The sequence below is a fragment of the Neofelis nebulosa genome, chromosome 7 (genome assembly GCF_028018385.1).
Source record: "Neofelis nebulosa isolate mNeoNeb1 chromosome 7, mNeoNeb1.pri, whole genome shotgun sequence".
Classification (NCBI taxonomy): domain Eukaryota; kingdom Metazoa; phylum Chordata; class Mammalia; order Carnivora; family Felidae; genus Neofelis; species Neofelis nebulosa.
Window position 1 is genome coordinate 87,694,500 of NC_080788.1, and position 23,807 is coordinate 87,718,306.

The 23,807-nt window shown below is 39.3% G+C and overlaps 1 protein-coding gene across 3 annotated transcripts in view; it reads left to right on the plus strand.

Moving 5' to 3' along the window:
• Positions 1 to 4,934: 4,934 nt before the first annotated feature.
• The window catches only part of TTC6 (tetratricopeptide repeat domain 6), a 209,651-nt gene continuing 190,778 nt past the window's right edge, over positions 4,935 to 23,807 (plus strand). For 2 of the 3 annotated variants that reach the window (XM_058738878.1, XM_058738879.1), the window contains exons 1-2: positions 4,935 to 5,061; positions 16,250 to 17,199. In XM_058738878.1, coding sequence (XP_058594861.1) covers positions 16,264 to 17,199 — 936 coding nt within the window. In that variant the 5' untranslated portion in view covers positions 4,935 to 5,061; positions 16,250 to 16,263. The remainder of the gene's footprint in view (positions 5,062 to 16,249; positions 17,200 to 23,807) is intronic. The other variant, XM_058738880.1, reaches the window with a different exon arrangement.

The window sequence follows — 23,807 nt, forward strand, 5'->3', positions numbered from 1 at the left end:
CCAGACTTTTGAGACACCACAGGGAAGGGTGGTGGCTGACTTCCCACAGGCCCTTTCTGAACTCCATAAGCTCAGATGTCAGAATCACGGCAGAGTTCAGGGTCTGGAGGGAGGCCTAGCATATGTTGAGTAGATCACCAAGGTAAAGTAGGGTGAGCAGGGTGTGAGGAGAAGGCTGGAGGTAAGCAATGCCAAGGGAGGACCTTAGGACAAGGGAAAGCTGTCTCACTGCATTAGTGTCTGTGGATTAAAGCAGTACAGGCAACTTTGGGTAATAGACTTTGTTGGTTATTGTCTGTTTTTCTCCCAAGCTCTCTCTTCTACTCTATCCCCTGCCTTTGTTTTCTGCACATGTCATCCAGTTTTCCTTGTCTTTGGGCTTCCGATTGGGTTTGGTCAATGTGGGAGCAATGGTGCAGGAATGATGGGCATCTAGCAAATGACATCCAGCAAAATGGCAACAGAAATCTGAGTGATACTATTCTCTCAGTCCCATGCAGGAACTCTATGACTAACCTGGTAATTTGATTGGCAAAAATTGCATACTGTTATTTATTTTTTTTTTTTTACATTTGTTTATTTTTGAGAGACAGAGAGAGACAGAGCACAAGTGGAGTAGGGGCAGAGAGAGAATGAAACACAGAATCTGAAGCAGGCTCCAGGCTCTGAGCTGTCAGAACAGAGCCCGACGTGGGGCTCGAACTCACAAACCGTGAGATCATGACCTGAGTCAAAGTTGGACGCTTAACCGACTGAGCCACCCAGGTGCCCCTGCATACTGTTATTTTGATTTACACTTCTGAATGTAAATTACTATTGAATTACTACCGAAGTTGAGTATTTTCATATTTCTATTAGCCATAAGTATGTCTTATTTTAGGAACTGCCTTTCCACACCTCTATTAGCCAGTTTAAAATTTTGAGTACTTTTCTATTTCTCATAAGAAGAATATTGATCCATTGTCATAAATGAGTTTTTCACTAGGTTTTCATTTGCATTATAGTTTTGTTTAATATCTTTATTTTTTATTAAAAAATTTTAAAGTTTATTTATTTATTTTGAGAGAAAGAGAGAATGAGCAGGGGAAGGACAGAGAGAGAGGGAGAGAGAGAATCCCAAGCAGGCTCTGCCCTGTCAGTACAGAGCCAGATGGGGGGCTGGAACTCACAGACCATGAGATCATGACCTGAGCCAAAACCAACAGTTGGACACTTAATCAACTGAGCCACTCAGGCATCCCTAATTTTGTTTATGTTCAATGCATAGATGCTTTAAAAAATCTACCAATATTTTAATTAGAGTTTTTACCTTTTATGGTTTAATGCTTATAAGTCTTATGTACACCTGTTATTCTTACATATAACAAAATCTTGCATCCAATTGGAATTTATTTTGATACATAATACAAAGTCAAGATATAATTTTAATTATTCATTTTCCAAAAAGACTTTTGGGCAGGCCCTAATTAGGAGGGAACTTGAATTATCTTTGGAGAACTTTGTTTGGAATTTATTCTGTGAGGATACTTTGGAAGTATAGAAGCTGAATCTTTGGATCATCCTTTGCTTGCTATGCAGTGAATCCAATAGGAGGCTCCAAAAGTAGATGACAAGACGACTGATAGGGTGGTGGTTTGAGAGTGACAAAAACTAGATGAAATCATAGTGTTTCTTTTTTTCTTTTCTTTCCTTAATGTTTATTTATTTTTGAGAGAGAGAGAGAGAGAGAGAGAGAGAAGTAAGAAGGGGCAGAGAGAGAAAGAAGAGCACAGAATCTGAAGCAGGCTCCAGCCTCTGAGCTGTCAGCATGGAGCCCGATGTGGGGCTTGAACTCACGAACCGTGAAATCATGACTTCAGCTGGAGTCAAATGCTCAACCGACTGAGCCACACAGGCACCCCTGAAATTATAGTGTTTCAATGATTGTTTAAGTAATTTTATGCTACTCTTTGAGTCTAATGCCCTTTTCTAGAAGATAGGACCCAAAGTATTAACATTTTCATATGGAGGCATTACAATATCAATAATAAATTTGAAATGCCTTTAGATCAGTAACTATTATTCCTTCTCCTCCTCTTCTTCCTTTTTCTTTCCATTCCTCCTTCCTCCCCCATTCTTCTTTCCTCCCTTCCTCCCTCCCTCTCCTCTCCCCTTCCTTCCTCCCTTCCTTCCTCCCTTCCTCCCTCTCTTTTCTTTCTTCCTTCCTCCCTCCCTCCCTTTCTTTCTTTCTTTCTTTCTTTCTTTCTTTCTTTCTTTCTTTCTTTCTTTCTTTCTTTCTTTCTTTCTTTCTTTCTTTCTTTCTTTCCTTGAATAGAGTTCCTAGCACAGAACTGATTACTAGCTATGGGACCCAAGGCAAATCCTTAATCTCTCTGAACATCAGTACCTTATCTATAAAATGAAGCTAATAGCATCTAGCTCATGGATTGTATTATCCTATAACATGGATATCTGAATGGTTAGCTACCATTTTGTATTATAAAAAGTATTAATGAACAATATTTATTTCCATTCATTCATTTAAATTGCTTCTTGACCATATGGTAGTCACATTTCAGGGCTACATTAATTTAAAATTTTTTCCATTTTAGGAACATGTCCTATATGTTATTTTTATGCAGCATCCAGGATGGCACCAAGAACAATTTGCACTAAGCACTTTCGTTATTTGCTTATTATCTTAATTAGCATAAAAATAATGTTCTTATTGTCCTTTAGACAACAAGGTTACTTGTACACTTAGGGTGAAGCTGCCCTCAAGAAGTATCCACAAGGCAGTGGTGGGTGCAATGAAACTTCAGGTGACTACAGAGAAATCTACAGAGATCTACAGAGAAAGATCTACTGTGGGATGCTTCTCATCCTGTGGGCACTCAGCAGCCATTTTGAATTCCTTATGTTGGGGAGTAAGGCAACAAACCTTCCAGGTTAGATTATCATCTCCATTTGACAGAGCAGGTGGCAGAAACTCGGGGAGCATAGTAACTGGCACAGTTAGCAAGGCTGGGGTCCTTACCTGGCTCTGTGTGCCTCTAGTGGGGGCTTGCCTCAGGGAGGCCTGAGGATAGCTGAGCACACCTGTCTCCACAGCAGGGCTGCTCCGAGGCCCAGCACCAGGGGATTGTGCAGCAGAGCATTCTTTTCTCTTGAATTTCTGGGAAGCATCAATATCATACAGGACTTCCAGATGATTCTATCTGCCACTTTCCTCATCTCATTTATTGGTTGCCAGAGTATTTGGAAGGATAGACATTGGTAGAAAGTAGAGAAATACAAAATAAACGTTTGAGGGCCATTAAGTACGAGGCACTGAGCAAAGCACTTTCATTTACATGATGGCATTTAATTGGTTTCTCTTTGGGCTCCTTTGAACAATGGTGAAACATAACACAAGAAAATAAATAAAACAGAAAATAGTGGTTTATCACAGAGAAAACTCCAGCAGCCGTCAACAAGGTTAAAATACAGAACAGTGCTAGCACCTCAGGACTCCTCCTTGTAAGTGTCCGCCTAAACACCATCACCTTCCTCACTACCAAGTTGACTACTATTTTGGCTTTTATGGTTATTACTTTTTTTTGTATTTCTTTGTAACACATCAGCTGAGCATGCATCCATCAGCACTATAGTTTTGCTGTCTTGGTTTTTAAATATTATATGGATGGAATTGTACAGTGTGTACTCCTTGTGTTTGGCCTCTTAGCTCACAGAGATTGATCTATGTTGTTTCCCACACATGAAGGTTGTTCACACCCTTAATGTTTAGTACTGCATTTTATGAATATAGCACAATTAATTTATGCACTCTACTTTTTTTTTTTTTAAAGTTTATTTGTTTTTGAGACAGAGAGAGACAGAGCATGAACGGGGAGGGTCAGAGAGAGAGGGAGACACAGAATCGGAAGCAGGCTCTGAGCTGTCAGCACAGAGCCCGAAGTGGGGCTCGAACTCACTGACCGTGAGATCATGACCTGAGCCGAAGCCGGCCGCTCAACCAACTGAGCCACCCAGGCGCCCCAGCACTCTACTTTTAAAAAGTTTTTAAGAATTTATTTATTTTGAGAGAGAGAGAGGGAGAGAGAGAAAACCCCAAGCAGGCTCTGCACCGTCAGCACAGGGCACAATCTCACCAACCATGAGATCATGACCTAAGCAGAAATCAAGAGTCAGAGGCTTAACTGGCTGAACCACCCAGGCACCCTTTTATGTGCACTACTTTTCATGGACATTTGGATCCATACCGGTTTTAAGCTATTATGAATGAAACTGCTATGAATATTAGTGTACATGTTTCTTGGTGCCTGTTCACATGCATTTCTATTGGGAGTGGGATTGCTGGGCCATAGAGTATGGATATATTCAACTTTAATAGATAATGCCAACTACTGCTTATGACCTTTCTTATCTTGGACATCAGAAACTGAATATGCTGAATCCAGGATTTTAGTAGGAACTCTCCAGAATTCTGAATCTCATGCCTTTGATTTCAAGATTCTTTTTATGAGTTGTGCTCTAGGTGCAGGGCATGGGAAATACCCCTGAAATGTACTCTTAATTGGCATTTAGTGCAGGCATACAGTTTAAAAGTATAGCAAAAAAAAAAAAAAAAAGTTTTAAGTTTCCCGGTTCAGCATTATTGGTTTAAATGTACCTGACTGCCAAATAAGCAGTTGGTTAAATTGGGCAAAACTGGTGATGTGGGAAACTCCAGTCCAGGAGGGTCTTTGGGACCAGCCACTTCACGCACGGGAAAACAAAGATCGTTCAGTGTGGGGTTAGGGCTCGAGCCCAACGGCGCTCTTGCAGCTGCTTCTGCTAGGCAGAAACGCGCGGGCTGGGACCGGTAGCGCGGAGGGATCCACAAGAGTCTTCCTTGCTCCTGGGCTGCGGTGCGGTGTAGGACTCGCGGATTGTTGCCGAGCAACGGAGCGCGGTCTTCCTTCCCGTAGGGGCTATCGGAGTCCACCCGGCCGCTCCGCCCCAGGAAGGCCGGTTGGATACACCGCGGCAGTGCCAAACTTCTCGCCACCTGCAGGGGAGCAGGGGCGTCCTCACCGGCCGGTGAGAGGTGGACCGGGCTCGGGTGACTTACTCTGGGACTCTGGGAAGTAGAGGCTGCGATTTTTGGGCGGAGCTATCGTGTCCCCTTCCGCCTCTTTAATCCAAACTAATCTCTGAGAATATCAGGGTAGAAAATAAGGCTAGTGTAGAAGAAGGGATTGGGGCAGGAATAGGGGTTAGGGTGCTGTCGGGAAGGGTGAAAACCTGGTGGAAGGGAAAGATAGTGACGGCCGGGCTGTAGGGAAAGGAAAAGGAGTGAGGAAGGCAGAAGACAGGGAGGAATCAGGGACTGTGGGGAGGGAGTAAGGTCACAGTGGAAGGAATTTAATTTCCAACGCCCTGACCTTTCCTATGTCCCTTGACAAGGGCTGGTTGTTTTGGACAAACCTTAAGCACCATTAGGTGAACCCCCCCACTGATGTCAACGCGTCTCATTTGGGAATAGTAAGCTGTTTCTTGAGTGTGACCCAAAAACTCTGGTGGGCTGTGGGACACTGTAGGCTTAATGCAAGGATTATCTAGCATCTAAGGCCACAGATCCACAGTGAAACTATGCTGACTGCCACAGCAGGAGTTTAAAGGAGTTCAATAGTTCTTTTAATTATTCAACATTCAAATGTAAGAGTTCAGTAAATTGGTTTTTCCTATTTACAGCTTTATAAAGGTATAATTTATATTTCCTAAACTGCACAGAATGTACAGATAGTAGTATAATGTATTGCAGTGTAGTGTACAGGTGCACAGTTTGACAGATGTGTATAACCTCTGAAACAATTACTGCAATCAAGATTACCAAACCTTTTTTTTTTTTTTTTTCCAAATTTGAACTTAAATTCCTTATAACTGAATCTTTTCATTCCTCTGCTCCCTTTGGTATCCACCCCTGTTCTCAACTGCACCTACATCGCCCAACCAACTACTGGTCTACTATGTGACACCACAGAATAAGTTGCATTTTCTAGAATTTTATATAAATGGAAGCATACAAGATATACTGTTTTGTGTCTGGCTTCCTTTATGCAGCATGATGGTTTGCTAGGACCTTTGCCTTGATTACTGTACTTTATAGTAAGTTTTGAGATTGGGTAGTGTAGGTCCTCCAGTTTTTTTAAATATCATTTTAACCACTTAAAGTTATTTGAATTTGTACATGCATTTTAGAATCAGCTTGTATTCTATAAAAAAAGGTCTGCTGGAATTTTGATTCAGATTGCATAGAATCTATACATCTATTTGGGGAGAATTGCTGTTTAAACAATGTTGAGTCTTCTAGTTAACAAACATGGTTTGGAGTTTTATGTAGGTCTTTAATTTCTCTTAGCAATGTTTTGTAAAGTTCAGTGTAGAGATTTTGGACATCTTTTGTTAGATTAATTCTCAAGTATTTTATGTCTTTTTGGAACTTATTTTCCCATTGTTTGATGTTGGCATATTAAAATACAGTTGATTTTGTATGTTAACATATTTTACAATCTTGATAAGTCACTCATTAGTACTAGTAATCGTTTTGTAGATTCTTTGGGATTTTTGACCTAAAAATCACGTCATCTGCAAATAGGAACTGTTTTTCCTTTCTAATCAATTCCTTTAATTTCTTTTCCTCGCCATATTGCAATGGCTAGGACCTCCAGCATAATGTTTAATAGATGTGGTCAGAGTTGAGGCACTATTGCCTACTTTTCAATTTCGGTAGGAAAGGAAAATATAATGTTAAGCTGTAAGGTTTTTGTAAATTCTCTTTTTTTTTTTTAAATTTTTTTTTCCAACGTTTTTTATTTTATTTTTGGGAGAGAGAGAGACAGAGCATGAACGGGGGAGGGGCAGAGAGAGAGGGAGACAGAGAATCGGAAACAGGCTCCAGGCTCTGAGCCATCAGCTGAGAGCCTGACGCGGGGCTCGAACCCACGGACTGAGAGATCGTGACCTGGCTGAAGTCGGACACTTAACCGACTGCGCCACCCAGGCGCCCCTGTAAATTCTCTTAATCAGATAGAAGGTGTTCCCTATGAAGTATATTTGCCCAGAGTTATTTCTTTATTATTATCATGTATGAGTATTGGATTTTGTCAAATAATTTTCCTCTACCTATTGAAATGATCATATATTTTCTTTTCTTCCATTTCCTGTTAATACTGTGAACTATATTGATTGCCAAATGTTAAATCAATTTTTCAACCTTGGGATAAACTATATGATCAGAATATATTATACTTAAAAATATATTTTTTGGTATGATGTGCTAATATTTTATTAAAGATTTTTGTGTCTATATTCATGAGGGATATTGGTGACATAACTTTCCTTTTAATAAATGCTTTTGTGAGGTTTGGTATTATGGTTATGTAAGTCTCAGAAAATAAGTTCCTTCATCCTCTGTTTTCTGAAAATATTTCTGTTGTTTCTTTCTTGAGTGTTTGAGAGAACCATCTGTGCCTGGAGGTTTATTTGTGGTAAGATTTTTGGTAATGAATAAGTTTATTTCATATAGTAATATTAAGATTTTCTGTTTCTTATGCTAATTTTGGTAAATTGAAATTTTCAAGGATTTGATCATTTTATCTAAGTCGTTGAATTTGTTGATATAAAGTTGTTTATCATATTTTCTTATTATCTTTAGGACCTGTAGTGAAAAGCCCTTTTCTATTCTTGATATTGGTGATTTTGTTCTCTCTCATGTATTCTTAAACAGTTTAGGTAGGGGTTTTCAGAATTTTGTTGATGTTATTAAAGAACCAGCTCTTGGTTTTGTTAATTTTCTCAAGTATTTTTCTGATTTATGTCCTTATACTTACATTCTTCTGTTTATTTTGGATATACTTTACTCCTCTTTTTCTAGATTCTAAATGTAGGACCTTAGGTTATTAATTTTAGACCTTTCTTCTTTTTGATTTAAGCATTTAAGCTGTACTTTTCCTTTTGATCACTACTTTAGCTGCCCCTGATACATTTTGATGTTGTATTTTCACTATTATTTAGTCTAAAATATTTTCTAAGATTTAATAATATTTTTTGTATTCTATTTTACTGTCTATTGACTTTTTCATTACATTTCTTTGCATTATTTTAAAAAACTATTTCTCCAAGAATTACAATATACATTCTTAACATTTAACAGTCTAGAGTTAATACTGAACTAGTTCACATAAAATGCAGAACCCTTACAAACATAGTTACCTTACCTACCCCATCCTAGTCTTTTTGGTTCTTGTTATATGTTTTACATCTAGATACAAACCGCCCAACAATAACATGGGATTTTCATACAATTAAATTAAAAAAAAGACTAAAAAAATGGCCTTTTAAACTTACCCAGATATTTGCCAGTTCTGACCTTCATTCAGTCCTGAAGATTCAGATTTTCCTCTTGTACAATTTCCCATCAGTCTGAAGAAATTTCTTTAGCATTTCTTATAGTCTGCTGGTAAGTAATTCTTTTAGTTTTCTTGTATCTGATTATGTCTTCAATTTGCCTTCATTTTTTTTTATTTAAAAAAAAATTTTTTTTAACGTTTATTTATTTTTGAGACAGAGAGAGACAGAGCATGAGCCGAAGCATCCGCCGAAGTCGGACGCTTAACCGACCGAGCCACCCAGGCGCCCCAATTTGCCTTCATTTTAAAAAAAATGTTTATTTTATTTTTTATTTATTTTTTTTTATTTAAAAAAAAAATTTTTTTTTTCAACGTTTTTTATTTATTTTTGGGACAGAGAGAGACAGAGCATGAACGGGGGAGGGGCAGAGAGAGAGGGAGACAGAGGATCTGAAGCAGGCTCTGTGCTGACACCAGAGAGCCTGATGCGGGGCTTGAACTCACAAACTGTGAGAATATGACCTGAGCCAAAATCAGATGCCTGAGCCACCCATGTGCCCTAGTTTGCCTTCATTTTTTATTTTTATTTATTTATTTATTTTTAAAAAAAAAATTTTTTTTTTCAACGTTTTTTATTTATTTTTGGGACAGAGAGAGACAGAGCATGAACGGGGGAGGGGCAGAGAGAGAGGGAGACACAGAATCGGAAACAGGCTCCAGGCTCCGAGCCATCAGCCCAGAGCCTGACGCGGGGCTCGAACTCACAGACCGCGAGATCGTGACCTGGCTGAAGTCGGACGCTTAACCGACTGTGCCACCCAGGCGCCCCTGCCTTCATTTTTTAAAGAATATGCTTGCTAGATATATAATCTGGTGTTGACAGTTCTTTGTTTTGTTTTAGCATTATAAATCTTTTTTCACTATTTTGGTTTCTTTGTTTTTTGCCTTTACATTTTTTAAAATTACATATATATATATATATATAGAGAGAGAGAGAGAGAGAGAGAAAGCGAAAGCATGGGAGAAGGGCAGGGGGAGAGAGAGAATCCCAAGCAGTCTCCACGCTCAGTGAGGATCCACGACCCTGGGATCATAACCTGAGCTTATATCAAGAGATGGATGTTCAACCCACTAAGCCACCCAGGTGCCCAGTTTCAGTGGTTTTTGATGGGAAGTTTATGGTCATTTGAATTGTTTCCCTATAAACAATGTTTTTCTCTGTAGGCTCTCAGTATTTTATCTTCGTCTTTGATTTCCAGTAGCTTAGGTTTTCTTTGGTTCTATCTTGCTTGGAATGTGCTGAGTTTCATGATTCCATAAATTTATATATCTCTTCATATTTGAGACATTATTTCTTCTTCTTCTTTTTCTTCTTCTTCTTTTTTACAGTTTTAAATGTTTTATTTATTTTTGAGACAGACAGAGAGGGAGAGAGACAGAGCACAAGTGGGGGAGGGGCAGAGAGAAAGGGAGACACAGAATCCGAAGCAGGCTCCAGGCTCTGAGCTGTCAGCACAGAGTCCAACGCGGGGCTGGAAGTCACAAACTGGGAGATCATGACCTGAGCTGAAGTAGGACGCTTAACTGACTAAGTCACGCAGGCGCCCCAAGACATTATTTCTTTTGGTATTTTTTCCATCCCATTTTCCCCTCTCCTTTTGTGATACTGCTTACCTATATGTTATAGCTGGTGATACTGCTTCACAAGGCTCTAAGGCTGTTCCCCATGCCACTTCCCCCAGCTTTTTTCTTTCTCTTTTAAATGCTGGATATTTTCTGTTGATTTATCTTGCAATTCACTGACATCTCCATTTTGTTAGCCAAATTTTTATTGAAAGAATTATATTTTTCAGAGATAAAATTTCTATTTATTTTCATTTCTAAGATTTTCTGTCTTTTTATTCATCTTTAGTATACCTCCCTTTACTTCACTGAGCATAGTTATAATATTTGCCTTAAAGTCCTCATTTAATAATTTCAACTTCTGTGTCATCTCTGGACTAACATCTGTGCCCTTGAGAATGAGTCACATTTTCCTGGATCTTTTTATGCCGAGGACTTTTTAAATTATATCCTGGATATTGTTAATATTTTATTGTGTGGATTCTGGGTTCTGTTTTATGCCTTTGAAGAATGTTGATGTTTTTCATTTGGCAGGCAATTCACCAGGTTGCACTCACTGTAAGCTCTATCTTACTCTTTGTGATTGGAAGTTAAGTTCAGCTAAATCTCACTTCAGCTCTTTAAGCCTTTGTTGTGTTGCTTTGAGTTTGTTCCACATATGCACAGTTCAGAGGTCAGTCTAGACTTGGATGGGGTTTAGACACAGAATTAGGGGATTACCTTCTCTGGCTTTCTCTCCTTTGGGATTTTTTTTCCCTTTCCCTTCAGTGGTGGTTGTTGCCAGGGCTCTTTTCTCTGATTCTTCTGGCCATAATGATGAAGGGCTTTCTATCAAAGTTTTTGCCACCTGCACTATGCCATTTTACAGTATGGATGGCATTTAGGGAAAGGCCAAAATAAACTTGGAAACTTACCTCTAGGCCAGTGTTTCCACAAATTTCTACTCTGCTCCCCAGTCCTACTTTTGTTTACTTCTAAGAATCCTCAGGTACTTGTTTTTTATATTTTCCCCAGAGTTTATCAACTCTGTTATTAGTAGGGGATTTTCTGTGGATGTAGATGTGGAACTCCAATAAATTGCTTTTGAAATTGAGACCATGCAACATTTCATATGTCAAAAGCATTATGATAATAATACAACTCTTTTGTTTTCCTATTTTGGCTATTTAAGCAAATTTGATGAAGGAAGTTCAGGAAAGAAAGACAGAACATGGGAGAAGAAAAAGGCAGGGAGAATGTTTTGTTGCTCCATTGCCTGTTCTGTATTTATGTTTGTGTGTATATATGTATATCACAAAGGCTATGGGCATATTCTAGGTACTAGTTATAACAGTAGAGTAAGTTTTTTAGAGACATTGAAATTTCTATAGGCTTCTGAATAGTTTAGAAAAAAAGCTTTTTTGTGAGCTTGTCTCTATTTCCTGTATCATTTTTAACCAGCACAGTATAAGTGTGAGTTACCATTATTGATATTATTAAGATTCAGGGCAGCAAAACAAATATTATAGAAAGTTTCAAAAATAGAAAAAATACCATTATCTTATTTTCTTAGCAAATTTGTTAAAATAATTGTATATTTTCTATTAAGCTTTTTCATAAATTATAATCAATGCATAAACAGATCTCACTTCTACCACTGATACTTCAAAATCAAATAATTGTTTTCAGAATATTTTTATTTTCCTTGCAATGTGAAGATTTTACCAGATGTGATAGACTATCCTTGGACTTAGATGTTTCTTTTGGAACTCTAATGTTGTGCATTGGAAGTTGATATTGATATGAAATTTAGGAAGTGAATTGTGATAATATTTGGCCATGGACCCAAGAGAACCTAAATCTTGTTCTTAATGTGTCACTCCTCCCACTGATGTATCCATGACCATATGTAGAAGAGGTCAAGGCTCCGCATAAGCAGCTGGTGCTTTGGCTCTATTCTCAATATAATAATCTGATGAACTAGGTCTAACATATGAAGGATTCCTTTCCCTGTGTGAGGTGGTTCCATGCAGCTTAGAACCAAGTTATCTGGTGGTCTTCTCTGTTTATTTCTACCTTATTTGAAGTCTAGAGCAGAGTATGGATCTTCTGTTCCGATCGGAGGAATAGCCATACCTGCAAGAATTGGATAACAACCTGTCCCAGAGTCTAGAGAATTCACTAGTTAGCTCTCTTTGGGCCTTTAGCCATTTTTGGCTGGAGAGCTTTCTCATGTCTGATCATACCTTCGGTTGAGGAAAAAAGGCTGGCTCTTGGTCTTTCTGACTCCCTCACTGAACCTCCTGGGAGAGGAAGAAGAAAAAGGCTCAGAGCTCCAATAATTGGGAAAGAAACAGAGAGTAAAATTACTGCTCAGGTTGCAAAGATTTCAAGCACATTCTGTCCATCTTAAAATGTAAGGTAAATTTAACCTGGATTGTGAGCAGCAGGCTTGACACCGTATGTAAATTAATACTTTGGTTTTTGGGGACAGTTACATTATTTTTCCTTGAGAATCTCCAAACCAGAACTAGTCTCTTTCTTTCAATAAATTGCTTACCAAGAAAAAGAGAACCTGTTATTTTCCCATGAGATTGGATGTTTAAAAGTTATTTCACATATTTTGTAATGTTGAGGGGTGGGTGAGAAGAAGAAAGGCATCAAGTTTTGATGGACTGGCCCATTTAGCATTGCGATACCACCTACCTTGAAAATACAATAGAAGTTACTGTCAAATTAGAAGTTCTATATCCTATATCTATATCAAGTTTATTTTTACACTTGAAGAGCAACTTTCCTATGAAGAATTCAAGGAAATGTACTGAGAAATGTTAAACAATGAACACTTGATAAACTTCAATAGTAAACCAAGGGCCTGAGAGAAGTTGGGAAGGGAATACAAAACAGGAACTAAGAAACAAAAGGGAAGTGCATTGGGAGAGTCAAGTCAGATTCTCATCAGGTATTAATGTGCTTCTGTTCTGTGCTCTCTTCTAGTTACTGCCTTTCAGTCTTTTGTAGGAAGAAATGCAGATGGTGTCAGTGTGAGCATATTACCACCTGTGCAAACAATAATAGCCAAAACACTATGAGGAGGATTATGCAGCATTTTTTAAAAAGAGAAACTTCCTTAAGGGTTTTAGAAATCATTTCTAATATTCATATACTATAGGACAGGAAAGAGGCAACAGCATATTATTTTCACTTTTTCTTTCTTTTAAAAAATTTTAAAAGTTTATTAATTTATTTTGAGAGAAAAAGAGAGAGGGAGAATCCCAAGCTGGCTCCGCACTGACAGGTCCGTGGGGCGGATCTCACAAACTGTGGGATCATGATCGGAGCTGAAATCAAGAGCTGGACACTTAATTGACCGAGCCACCCAGGTGCCCCTATTTTCATTTTTTAATGTGAAATCTGGTTATGGATAGAGCTGAACTGTTCGAGGCCTAGGCATTGGAGACGGGTAGAGAAAGAAAGCCTGTTGATGAGGTGAGCCCTCTGCCATGTAACAGGGTCTTCTGATTGAGAATCAACAGTGGATATTAGAGATTAAAAGCAACATGACTATATTTAGAGGCCAGATAGGATGTTTTCATATTGCCCATAATACATGGTAAATGAAGAAATCTAATTATAAAGATAATGTTTTTATGAATTAATGTAAACCCAATCAAGAAGGTGGATAAGATGATAAGCAAAGAAATGCAGGGGCACCTGGGTGGCTCAGTTAAGAGGCCAACTTGGGTTCAGATCATGATCTCACAGTTTGTGAGTTCAAGCCCTGCATCGGGCTCTGTGCTGACAGCCCAGAGCCTGGAGCCTACTGTGGAGTCTGTGTCTCCCTCCTCTCTCTCTCTCTCTCTTTCTCTCTCTCTCTCTTTCCCTCCCTCTCTCTCTCTCTGCCCCTTCCCTGCTTGTGCTTTCTCTCTCTGAAAAATAAATAAATAAAAACAGTAAAAAAAAAAGAAATGCAAAGTAAAATAAGAAAATATTTTCTACATTGAGTCTTAAATCCATCTTATTTTGGTACATGGCTTAAAATGAGATATAATCCACCCCCCAATAATCAACCAATTGCCTCAGCACAGTTCATTGAATAACTCTTTTCTTGACAATTTAATGCTCTCTTTACACTATAACTCATACTGTTTTTAATTCTTTTGCTCAGTCTACTTGATGATTCTAGCAGTCGTATTTCAGTTTTAATTCTTATATCTGTATAAGTTTTAATTGTCTTGTTAGAAAAGTGCTCCCTCATTTCTCTTTTTCAAAACTTTGCCTGTCTATCCTGTTTGTTATTTCAAATGAACCCAGAATTATTTTTCAGATTTCAAAAATATAATTTTTAGATTTTGATTATGATGGCATTAAACCAATACAGTATTTTGGGAAGATCTGATATAATTATAATATTTGATTTTTTTCACCAAGGAACAGTAACTGTCTATTTAGTAGAATCTTTCTTCTGTGTCCTTTAGTAAAAATTTAAAAATGTATTCATGCAGTTTCAGCACATTTCTTGTTATGTTCATTGCTAGATACTGTTTAAAAAAAACACAAATGGAATTTTATCACTATGTTTTTGAATGGATCATTTTGGTATAAAGGAAGTGAATTGGGTTTTGTATAAAATTTAAAAAAGTTTAAATGCCTTGCAGAAATCTATTGTAATTCTAAATAGTTCTTTGATGTTTAGATCTTCCAGGTAGACAATCATATTTGCAAATAATGATGATATTCCAGAGATGTTTCTGCTTTAGTTTTTTTTTCCCAAAGAGCCTTGGCCTTAGGCAAATTAACTAAAACAAATTAGTTTTTTCAATTCATTTTTTTCTGCTTTTGTTTTCATTATTATTATTATTTCATCATTTCGTATTTTACCCTTATTTCTTAAAACTCTCCTCTTGTTGGCTTCTGTGAACTTTGTTCTCCCCATTTTCCTCTCTGTTGCTCCTGCTCATCCCACCTCCCACAGATGCGTGTGCCCCAGAGTCTGTCGTTGGGCCCTTTTCTGTTTACACTTCTTGTTAGCCTGGCTTTTGTTAATGACCTCAGAGCTCTCAGGATCTGAAAATCCACTTATGATCATACATGAACTGGCCCTGTTGAATAGCAGGGTTGTTGTTTTTTTTTAATTGTGATAATAAATACACATAAAATTTACCATCTTAACCATCTTTAAGTGTACAAGTTACTGAATAGCAGAAGCTTTATTGTGTACTTGGCTATGACCCAGACTTCATCAAGATGATTCAAAGTTCTTATTTTAGGAAGGATCTTTAATTGCTCCTATTCATTCCTTCTCATTGGCTAGATCCCATCAGTTTACCTTGTTATGTCTCTCTTTTCACGCTGCTAGCTACCAAGGCCAGGCCTTATGCTCAAGCTGTGCATAAGGCTCTCTCCCTTTATTATTTCTCTCACTCAATATTGCCCAAGCAACAGATCCTATCAAGCCACTTTTCTGTTAAAAGTTTTTGAATAGTTTTCAGTAGCCAACAGAAGTACAAACACTTGGCATTCAAGGCCTCATGATCCTGCTACAGCCTACCTTGTGGCTGATAGCCTCTCTTCCTTCATACAGTCCACTGTAGTTCAGGAGACATATTGAGGGAAATGGGCTGGGTATGGGATGGAGACACTCAGGACCAGTTAGTTGGAGAAGGAAGAGGAAACTGCCATCTTTCCTCAGGAGTAGGGATTTGGACCTTGCGCTGCCAGAGTCTTCATTCCCTACCCCCCACCCCTTCACTCCAAACTGCAAATCTGGAATTTCATATGAAAATCTCTCAACTTAAAATTGTTGGTACAAATTAATAATTTTGAAAAACTTGGAGCAATTGAAAAATATGTTTGTGGGCTAGATCCATGCCTCAGTTGATGACCTCTATTCTTTATTAGCGGGGTTTCTTTAGATGCCTGTCTCCCTTGTCTGGAATTGGGACATTATATTATAGTCTAAAGAATTGTTAAAATAAATCCAATAGGCATTTCAGAAATTCCACTGTAAAAAAGTTAACTGCTCTAAAGGTTTTTCATGGTTCCTTTGAAAAGGCCAATAGTTGGATTTAAAATGATATAAACTAATACTGCCCACTTGTGCCTCTGGAGCACAGCAAGTATTCTACCATGAGAGGGTTTTTGAGCTGGTCTTGCATAGATCAACGTGAGTTTTGTTATATATATATATATATATATATATATATATATATAGTCATACAATAGGGTCATACTATATACATATATATATGATACAATATATTGTTATTTCACAGGACAGATAGTCAAGATGTCTGCAATTTCAAAGCATTTTGGATTGAAATACAAAGAAGAATCATACATCTTTAAAGAGCTTGAGAAGATTCGCCAGGAAACTAAACAGGACTTTCTCCGATTCAAGCAGAAGTTGGCCTCCAAGCCAGCTGTGGATGAAGGCCCAGTACTGCGCCTCCAGGTCCCCGGCCCTGCGCGTCCTGGGGAGAAGGGCAGCGCTTCCTGCGCTGGACCCCCAAAGCCATCAGGGTCCCCTCGAGCTAAAAGCCCTACGACCCCCGCTGCGGCCCTCCCACAGCAGGCGCCCCGAGGCGCAGCGCGGCCCCGGGGCCCCAGCGAGGCGGCCACTCCCGGGAAGACCCGGCCGTTTCGCCCCCAGGACTTCTATTTGCGGAGCTCCGCGTTCCTCCGGCACCGGCCCCAGAAGAAGCCGCCGGTCATCGCCTCCAGGGCCGGCACGTCCAGACCGGTGGTCCTGATGCCGCCGCCCGCGCCCAGGGAGAGGCCCGGACCTAGCCGGGGCCCAAGGAGCCCGCGGCCCACGGCCTCCAAGCCCGTCCTGCACCCGGCCCGAGAGGGCGACGCGAAACGGGAGACCGCTCCGCTCGCAGAGGCCCTCTTGGCCAAGCCGAGGAAGGGCAGCTCCATTTCCAGCCAGGAGGACGACGCAGAGGCGTGCAGCCGGCTGTGGAGAGCCAGGAGTCGCACCCCGTCCTTGGGCGAGGGCTCCGTCAGCCTGCCACGGGAAGGCGCGCGGCCAGTGTCCAAAAGCCAGCGGGAGAGGATCGCGCCCAGCCTTTCGCTGGAGGCTCTGCAGCAGGTGCGAGTGATCCCGACGTGCATTGAGGAGGTCATCGCCTCACTGCAGTCTGAGGCCCAGCTGGCCTCCGACCGGACCATCAAAGAGTTCATACAGAGTGTCCTCGGCCAGCACTACGACATGAAAATGGAAGTAGGTGAACCAGCCGCCGGGTAGTATTTCTTCTGGGTAAATGCTGCTTCAGGAGACGTACATTATAGATTTAAGTGCGTGTGGTGTGGTATAAGCAAGACAAGCTAGACTAAACACTGGGGTGTTATGCAAGTGCTTTGAATTTCGAATTTGAATTTTTTAATATTTCATTGCGGGAGGGTACAGTCTTTTCAGTGGGAGAAATTGAGAGGCTATTTCAAAAATTAGTTCAAAGATTAGCTGTAGACCTGAGTAATACATCACTGGTAACCTTTCAAAGTCTTTGTGATTATTTAGTATTGAAATAACAGATGTTTTATATGAAAAACTCAGGCTTTTTCTGTTACGGCTTAGCATTAGCAGTGAATGTTTATCCAGAGCACATCGATGCATTACTACTAAGAAGTTGAATTAGTAAGAGTTCTGTGTTGTTTTTTTTAGTGACAATCACTCTCAAAATATTTTTAAAAATTTACTAGCCAATTAAAGAGATTATTAGTGATTCTTGTGTGCCAGGCAAAAGGAGACAGAGTTTGTGTGCATTTTGCCTTGACAACCTCATCAGGTGGATACCCATAAGAGCCCTATTTTACATAAGAGGCTTCCTAGCTTTAGTGATGTTAAAGGACTGTCTCAGTTGTCCCAGACTAAGGAATGGCAGAGCTGGGATTCTACCCCAGGTGGTCACACCCCAGACACTGGACTCGAAGCATGCCAGAACTGTCCGTTTGTTGATTGTGATATGTCCCCAGGAGGGAGCAAAGCCAAATAGGGTCATAGGTTAAGATATTTTGTCCATTATATAGACTTTACTCTGGCAGAGACATTCAAAGCAAAAATAATAACAAGGGAATCTGAGTCCCACAGAAAGACAGAGGGGGGTGGGAGGGAGGGAAAAGGGGGGGGGAGTGGAGGGGAGGGGAGGAAAAAAAGAAAATAGAGACTTTTTTTTTTTTTTTTTTTTGAGAATGGCAATGAGGATGACTGTAAGAGGGAAGAAGATTCCGTTACTGTTCTTGGCTGCAGTGCCAGACCTGTTACTTGTACACAGAATACTGCTGCCACATTGTGTCTTTAAAATAGTTTCAGTACCAAAATACACTCTGGCTGTCATTTAAGGAATGTGATCATAAAGCCTATTAGGGAACAAAAACATGTAAGGACAAGAGTCCTCAGTGTCGTCTTTGACCTAACATTTGTCAGCAGAGTAGGACAAATGTTTTCAACTAAGACCCACACCTCCTCACAGTTACTCAACAAGATCAGCGTGGCTGCTTGGGGATTTCTAATTGGGTTTTGTGTGGGTCTCACAGAAAAAAGAATCAGGGATGTGCACTGGAGAACCTTAATAAAAGACAAAAAAGTTCTCAGTGTCTGCCCCCATAAGAAGTAACTCTGTGACATTAGTCAAGGTACTTGACATAAAGAGGGGCCCATATTAGAAACTGGCTCAGAGGTCCCGTACAGTTGGGAAAAGTTACTTTCAGGCCATAAGATAGAGTACATTTTGAAGGGTTCAAATGGAATAAAATATAAGAAGAAAGAGTATCAAATGACGAATGAATACTGGGACGGTGAGTTCTGTTCTTTGTGGTGTTCCATTTGTCTTGTGTATCCTTTTTTGGTGCTTTCAGTTACCTGAATTGTTTAATGTAGGAGAGTGGCCTGGAGCATCAGAGTTCAGGAGCAAGGGGTGCTGACACTGTGTTATAGGACTTAGCCAGTAGCAAGTGCCCCAGTCTCATCCCTGCTTTCCATTACATTGATTTTTAGTGCTTTTGTGATTTTTTTAGTGCTTTAGCGATTTCATTCTTGCTTTTGAAGTTTTGCCTTTCCACGCAAACAATTCCAGAAGACAGAGCCTTGCATTATTTTGAATCAACGTGCTTTCAAAAGTTTTATTAGGGTGAGAAATGGCTGTGGCTGGTTACGTAGGTGATGGATAGTAATAACAATGCAAATGTAAAAGTGATGTCTAAATTCTGATTTTAAAAATTCATAAGATGAGAATAAGGACATTTGTTTTAAACATTTGTAATTTATGTAAACAACATACTTTCGAGGATGAGCAAGGAATATGGTTCTTCACTTTAGACATCTTAATTTGGAGTCACACAGCAATTCTCAGAGGGAAAGCCAGAGGAAAAGACAGTCTTGGCAGAGTGTGTTGTCTCTGTTTAGAGCTTGGGCAAGGCCATTCCAGACCTAGCATTCAGAGTTTCACAATTACATAGGCCAAAAGCTGCACAGAATACCTGAAGGTTAACTTAGCTGTCAAGTTTTCTCATCCTTGGCACTAGTGACATTTTGGAGTAAAAAATTATTTACTCCACAGCCAGCTGTGGGTGGCTGTTCTGTGAATTGTAGGTTGTTAAGGATTATCCCTGGCTTCTACCCACTAGATGCCAGTAGCACAATCCTTTTGCTTCCCTTCCCCATCCCCTGCCCAAGTCATGACAGTCATAGTATCTATATATTGCCAAATGAGACCCTGGAGAGTAGGGCACCATGTCTCCCACGTTGAGAACCACTGGCCTAAACAGTATGTATATACCATTGTAGGAGGAATAGCAATGTTATATGGCCCTGTGTTTGTTTTACTGAGACATCAATCACTCACAACATACATTCTAATTATATGAGACTGGAGTTCAGAGACTACCTTCTGGACATTAATTGAGAATGAAGGAGCCAGCCCATCCTTGCTTCTTTCATGTATAGTTGCTTTTTGCCACAAAGCACAAAGAAAAATGGCTTCACGTGACCTAGGTAAGAAAGAATTCATGTTCCAAGATCTTTTATGAACAAATTATGTGTAGCTCACAAATGTTATATCATAAAATCTATGCCTACTTCCACTTCAGGGAAGATGAAATAGTTGTACTTTCTCCTATTTCTCCTGTACAGCTAAGTGCACTAGGCATAAGACAAACATGAGAATACTCCAAAAGGTGGAGAGAGGAAGACAGACTGGCTAGGAACTTCAGGTTCTGAGGAATCACATAGTGATGCTTTCTAGGGCTTTCTTTTTGCCTTATATCCTCCACACTTGGATATAAGGATGCTGGCAAAATAGGAATGCCAGTGGATGCAGTAAAAGCTCCAACAAAAGCCAGCTCTCGTTAGCCAAGGGATCAAGAAAGGGGCAGCCTAGAAAGACATAACTTTTAGACAATAACTGTGCTCCTCTAGCCAGAAACAGCAGAAAAAAAGCCTATGACCCCATCCCCACCTATACCAGCCAAGGCCGAATGGGGATCCTGGCCTTTCAATCTCACTAAGCTATAACAAGTTACCCCAACTTTTCTCCCCACTGAGGTGGTGTCAGTGGAAAGTCAGGACTTTGAACACTGCTCTGCAGTGAAGAGGCTGCCCTCTCCACTTTCCCTGTATCACTGGGGCCATGTGGGGAACAGTAATGAGATACCCCTATCCCTTATAACTAGAATGGTATCAGCAGAGGCCTAGTGGGAGCCAGAACTCCTACTCCCACCCAGCAATAATAAGGAAGCCTGCACCCCTGGTGTCAACAGAGACCAAGTTGGAACCTGTGCCCTCCCCCAACAACACCTACTAGAGCAATGCCATAGGAAGCCAGCTAAAATAGGAAGTTTAAATGAGATCCAGAGTCTCAGAACACATACCCAAATGTCCAAGTTTCAGTAGAAAATCACTTGTCATACTAAGAACCAGGAATATCTTAACTTGAAAGAAAAAAAGATAACAGATGCCAGCACTGAAATAACAGAGATGTTAGAATAAAGTGGCCCTCAAAAAGAAGGCTTCAGTGAGTAAATATGAGCACATTTGAAAAAATGAAAAAGTAGAAAGAGTTGATGGAAAAATAGAAAGTCTCATTAAAGAAATCAAAGATGTAAAGAGGAACCAAAGGAAAATTTTAGAACTGGAAACACAATAACTGAAATAAAGCCCCAGTTGATAGCTAAACAACTGAATGGAGAGGACAGAGGAAAGAATCAGTGAATTTGAAGGTGGAACAATCAACTTAATCTGAACAACAGAGAGACAATAGACTGAGAAGAAAGTGTACCTAACTTCAGGACCTATGAGACTATCACAAAAGATCTAACTTTATGTCATCAAGGTCCTGGAAGCTGAGTAACCCCCAAACCAAAGAAACCCAAAGGATCCACACCAAAATATAATTGTCAAACTTCTGAAAATGAAAAAAAACAATAGGGGCACCTGGGTGGCTCAGTCGGTTGAGTGTCCACCTTTGGCTCAGATCCTGATCTCGCGGTCCGTGAGTTTGAGCCCCGTGTTGGGCTCTGTGCTGACAGCTCGGAGCCTGGAGCCTGCTTCATATTCTGTGTCTCCCTCTCTCTCTGCCCCTCCCTGACTCATGATCTGTCTGTCTGTCTGTCTCTCTCTCTCTCTTTCAAAAAAAAAAAAATTAAAAAAACCAACGAAACCTTTAAAGCAGTGAGAGAGAAACAAGTGTTACCTATAGAGGAAAACAACTTGAATGACAATTGATTACTTGTTAGAAATCATGGAGGCCAGAAGGAATAGGCACAATATTTTTCAAGTGCTGAAAGCAAAGCATTTTGTACCCAGAATTCTATGTCCAGTGAAATTATTCTTCAGGAATTGAAGGGGAAATCAAGGCATTCTCAGAGAATTTGTCACTAGCTGTCCTACCCTACAGAATGGCTAAAAAAGTTCTCTAAACAGAAAGGAAATGATTAGAAAAAAGGACACCAGGAGGGAAGAACACAATAAACAAAAACTGTGGCTAAATACAACAGACTTGCCTTCTCCTCTGTTTGATATTTCATGCTAAACATTAGACAGGCTCTACACTGTCTAATGTGATTCTAAATGTATGTAATTTAATGTAAGACAATTATAAATAGGAGATGGTAAAAAGACATAAAAAGAGGTAAAGTTTCTATGCTTCACTCTAATTGACAATATCAGTAGACTTGGTATATATAAGTTAAGTATATATAATATAATGCCTAGGATAGTGACTAAAAAAGCCATACAAGCAGATTCACTCAAAAAACACTATAGATAAATCACAATAGAATTATAAAATCTGTAAACTCATAGGAAGGCTGGTAAAAAACAGAGAAACAAAAACAGAAAAAAGAAAACAAAAAATAAACTGATAGCTTCAAATTCTAACATATTAATAACTACATTAAATATAAATGGATTAAATACACCAATTGAAAGACAGAGATTGGCAAGTAATTAAATACATAACCAAACTATATTTTGTCTACAAGAGACTTACTTCTGATATAATGATATAGGTAGGTTGAAAATAAAAGATGAAAAAAACATATCATGCAAACATTAAAAGAAATTAGGAGTGGCTCTATTAAGTTCAGATAAAGTGGACTTCAGAACAGAGAAAATTACCAGAGACATAGAAGAGATTCCAATATGGTAAAAGGACCAATTCACCAGGAAAACAAAGCAATCCTCAATGTGTATGCACCAAATAACAGAGCTGAAAGACAGATAAAAACTGAAAGGAGAAATAGGAAAATATACAATTATAGTTGAAGACTTCAACATCCCTCTTTTAACAACTAATAGAAAAATTAGACAGAAATTCCCCGAGAAGAACTCAACAACACCATCAACTTTCAGAATCTAATTGATGTTCATATAACACTGCACCCAACAATAACAAAATACATATTCTTGTCAATTGTCCATGGAACATATACTAAGACCATATCTTGACCATAGAAGTGAACTTCAATAAACTTAAAAGAATTGAAATCATACAGAGTGTTATTCTCTGACCATAATGGAGTAAAACTAACAATTAATACCAGAACGATAATAGGAAAATCTCCAAACGCTTGGAAGCTAAACAATGCAGTTTTTGTTAATGTTTATTTATTTTTGAGAGGGAGAGAAAGACAGAGTGTGAGCAGGGGAGGGACAGAGAGAGAAGGAGACACAGAATCTGAAGCAAGCTCCAGGCTATGAGCTGTTGGCACAGAGCCGGATGCAGGGCTCAAACTCATGAAGGGCAAGATCATGACCTGAGCCAAAGTTGGACCTCAACCAACTGAGCCACCCAGGTGCCCCAACAATGCAGTTTCAAATAATCCATGGATCAATAAGGAAGTCTCAAGGAAAAAAAGACATTGAACCAAGTTTAAAAATACATGTGAAAATTTGTGGGGTACAGGCAAAGCAGTACATTCATCCACAGAAATGAAAACTTACATTCAAACAAAAACCTGAGATGAATGTTCATAGCAGATTTTATTATTTAATAATCCAAACTAGAAAGAACCCAGATGTCCTTCATGGGGTAAATAGATATATTAATCAGCAATAAAAAGAAAGATACTTACAACAACTTGGATGAATCTCCAGAAAATTATGCTGAGGCAAGCAACAGCAACAACAGCAACAATAACAAACTCCCTGAAAAACAGCAACAACAACAGAAACAATAACAAACTTCCCAACAAACAAACAAAAACCACCAAAAAAAAAAAAAACAAAAAAAACAAAAACAACAACCCAGAAGAAACAATCTCTAAACATTAGAGACTGTATAATTACATTTATACAACATTCTTAGAAGGACAAAACTATAGGAATGGAGAACA